This window comes from Lathyrus oleraceus, chromosome 7, assembly GCF_024323335.1.
Source record: "Lathyrus oleraceus cultivar Zhongwan6 chromosome 7, CAAS_Psat_ZW6_1.0, whole genome shotgun sequence".
Classification (NCBI taxonomy): domain Eukaryota; kingdom Viridiplantae; phylum Streptophyta; class Magnoliopsida; order Fabales; family Fabaceae; genus Lathyrus; species Lathyrus oleraceus.
In genome coordinates, this window is record NC_066585.1 from 519,078,070 (window position 1) to 519,082,025 (window position 3,956).

At 28.7% G+C, this 3,956-nt stretch overlaps 1 protein-coding gene across 1 annotated transcript; it reads left to right on the top strand.

Moving 5' to 3' along the window:
• Positions 1-331: 331 nt before the first annotated feature.
• On the top strand, positions 332-3,716 carry LOC127100987 (cytochrome P450 83B1). The gene is made up of 2 exons (XM_051038297.1): positions 332-1,448; positions 3,021-3,716. The coding sequence occupies exons 1-2, from the start codon at positions 570-572 to the stop codon at positions 3,633-3,635; spliced, it is 1,494 nt and encodes a 497-aa protein (XP_050894254.1). The 5' UTR covers positions 332-569; the 3' UTR covers positions 3,636-3,716.
• The last annotated feature ends 240 nt before the right edge of the window (positions 3,717-3,956 follow it).

Sequence of the window (3,956 nt, forward strand, 5' to 3'; positions counted from 1 at the left end):
ATCTTGAGCGTCAAACAACTCACGTATCTGAATCATCCAACGATTCCAGTTCTTGCCATTGAACACTTGAAGCTTGATACCCATATGATTGTTTTCGTTCATCTTCAATCTTGTGCAAAACTCAGATCTCACCAAACACTAGTGTATACAAACTTTCACTACTCTGTTGTATACAGACTATTACATTATTTAATGGTTAAATACACTACTATTTATATACACAAACAATATCATTACATAAGAAAAATACTAAAGTACTGAGTTACCCAAAAAAAAATAAAAAAATTTGGACTATTCATTTTAGCCATGTTTATCTAGGGCTATTTCTAGCGTTCTTCCTTCCGGCCTATCCAAACTAGGATTAAACCATAGATACTCTTTTTAATAATTTTCTGACACACTTATACCAACAAATGATATTATTAAATAATGACTACTCTGTATTATCTGCTACATGAAATAATTCGGTGGATCTCTAAAATTTGATTATATATGACGATGATTTAATTCTTCTAAATTGAAGAAGTAAAGAACTAAAGCATATTTTTCTCTCCATAATTGGTAACAATATGTTGTCTCTTATTTTGCTCGTTTTGTGTTCAAGTATTTTGCTGTTCTTCCTGAAACGTAGAAGAGCCATTGATGCACCGTATCCACCTGGTCCTAGAGGGTTGCCAATAATAGGAAACCTTCATCAGCTAGACAATTCTATTCTTTATCTTCAATTATCAAAACTTTCAAAAATATATGGGCCAATATTTTCACTTCAACTTGGTTTAAGACCAGCTATTGTTGTTTCTTCAGCTGAAATTGCCAAAGAAATATTCAAAAACAACGATCATGTTTTTTCTAATAGGCCTATATTATATGGCCAACGTAAACTGTCTTATAATGGGTCAGAAATTGTATTTTCTCAATACGGTGAATTTTGGAGAGACATGAGAAAAACATGTATTCTTCATATTTTAAGCGCCAAGCGTGTGTCATCTTATTCATCTGTAAGAAAGTTTGAGGTGAAACAAATGATGAAAAAGATTTCTAATCATGCTACCTCTTCGGTTGTTACAAATTTGAGTGAATTACTAACTTCTCTCTCGAGTACAATAATTTGTAGGATTGCTTTTGGAAGGAGGTACGAGGATGAAGGAATAGAGAGGAGTAAATTTCAAGGGATGTTGCATGAGTTGGAGGCTATGCTGACAGCTTTCTTTGTTTCTGATTATATTCCATTCATGGGTTGGATTGATAAACTATCTGGACTTCGTGCGCGTCTCGAACGAAATTTTAAGGAGATGGATGAGTTTTACCAAGAGGTTATTGATGAACATTTGGATCCAAATAGACAACATGGAGATGAAGAGGTTATTGTTGATGTTTTACTCCAATTGATGAAACAACGTTTGTTTTCAATTGATCTCTCTTTTGATCACATCAAAGGAGTCCTTATGGTATGTTGTCTTGATAAAATGTTCTCTTCTTTATTTATTTATTTTTAAAAGAAGGTGTTTTCTTTTAAACTTCTTTTTACACCGTTAATATAAAAGAAATAGTATTCTTACACTACATTAAACCGTATATTTTACTATTCACAAGTATATTGAACAATAAAATATTATAATAAATAAATAATTTTAAAAATAGAATATAATTTTTTTATTAGTAATTAAAATAATATTTTATATTTTATTAAATAACTTATTTTAATATTAAAAATTATTTTTAATATATGTTAAAGTGGACTATCCGGTATCCGGTTTTATATAGGAGGTTCTAGCAGGCCTCCGATTTTTTAGAATGGACTAAAAAAACTATCTCTTATAATATAGACTCGAAAATTACTATCAATTATATGAGCTTCTTGTTACTCAACCTTAAAGGATTTTCTTTTCTAATAAAAGAATAAAATAAAAATTATGTAATATTTATTAGAAATAAAATTAAAAATTATATTATTTTAAACATAATACATTTTAAAAGTATTATATTATTTTTTATAAATAATATAATGTATTTTTAAATACAATACATGTTTAAATTGTATAAAATAAAATAAATTAATAGAATACGAGGAAAATGTATTGATTATATTAGTGTATAAAATTTTAAAAAGAAAGATTAAATAGAATAAGGATAAAATTTAGTGAAGTGAGAAAAATCAATATGTTATTTTGAACTAAGAAAATATAAATATGAATATAATTTTTTTAAAATTTGTAGTTATGCGGGCCTAATGGGTTACCCACAATTCATATGGACTAGTCTTATTGGGTAACCGACTTTTTAAGACCGGGTTAAAAAAATCCTAAAAAATATGGGCTCAAATTTTAAGGCTCGAGACCTATGTTTTTTCGGGCCTGACGGATCGACACATATAACTAGTCCATTTTGACAACTCTATCTGACCGTTGTTTAACCAAATTCATAAGATCATTAACGAACATTTTATTTTTCATTAACCAACTTTATTTTACTACTAAAAATTAATTTTAATATTTGAGCGTTTATTAATCAATTTCATCACTTCATTAACGATCACTTCCTTAACCAACATTTTATTTTTCATTAACCAACTTTATTTTACTACTAAAAATTAATTTTAATATTTGAGCTTATTAATCAACTTCATCACTTCATTAATGATGACTTCGTTAACCAACATTTTATTTTTCATTAACCACCTTTATTTTACTACTAAAAATTATTTTTAATATCTAACCGTTTATTAATAAATTACATAATTTCATTAATCAACTTTTTATATTTTATTAACATACTTTATTTTACTACTAAAAGTCATTATTAATATAGTATTCACGAACATTATTCACCGTCACCATTTATTGTCAACGTTTACGTAAGTGTTCATAAATATATTTTTTATTCAAAAAAATTATTGTTCACCATATTTATACGGTAAAAAATGCATAGAGTTGTGGGTGGGTATTGGTGTCATAAATTTGTGTCAAAATAGCATTCATGTAATAGCAATATGTGCTTAACAAGTAGTTATTTCCTTTTAGAACATGCTTGTAGGTGCAATAGATACCACATCAGCCACAGTAGTTTGGGCTATGACTGCGCTGATAAAAAATCCAAGAGTAATGAAGAAGGTGCAAGAAGAGATTAGAAACTCAAGAGTTAAAAAAGAAGTTTTAGATGAAGATGATATACAAAATTTCCCCTACTTAAAAGCAGTGATAAAAGAGACACTAAGATTGTACTTGCCTGCTCCATTGCTTGTACCAAGAGAAACAAGGGCAGACTCCGTTATAGGAGGCTACCAAATTCCGGCAAAGACAATAGTTTACGTGAATGCTTGGGCTATTCAAAGAGATTATGATGATTGGGAAGATCCCCAAGAGTTTTATCCTGAGAGATTCTTAGAAAGTTCTATAAATTTTCTTGGAAAAGATTTTACACTAATTCCATTCGGAGTTGGTCGTAGAATTTGTCCAGGTATGTCCATGGCAGTGGCATCATTAGAACTTATCCTTGCTAATGTTCTTTATTTCTTTGATTGGGAATTACCACATGGGTTGCTAAAGGAAGATATTGATACTGAAAGGTGGCCAGGAATCACACAACACAAGAAAAATCATCTTTGTCTTGTAGCCAAATTTCCTATGAACATCTGAATTACATAACTATTTGTTGGGTTCTCGTACTGAATTTTTACTTCTAATAGTATTTGAAAAATATATTATGATGTGTCTAAATGTTGAAGCATGCTACTTTTAGTTTTCAATTAGGCTTTGATGACAGTGAAAATTATAAAATTTCAATGAATTATTTTGATGGGTTTAACTTTAACTTTAACTTTTAAAGATTAGGAAAGATTGTGTTGCAAAAAAACTTAAGAAAATAGTCTAGAAACAAATAAGTAAATCTACTTGCTAGTAAAAGTACATTAGTTAAACTAAGAATAGTTGTAAATATCATTGTATTGTCACTAAAAT

What these genes read in the sequence shown, in the direction of transcription:
- LOC127100987 (XM_051038297.1), top strand. Translation starts at nt 570, where the DNA reads ATGTTGTCTCTTATTTTGCTCGTTTTGTGTTCAAGTATTTTGCTGTTC. An exon ending in ACATCAAAGGAGTCCTTATG is followed by an intron (nt 1,449 to 3,020) that starts GTATGTTGTCTT and finishes ATTTCCTTTTAG; the next exon opens with AACATGCTTGTAGGTGCAAT.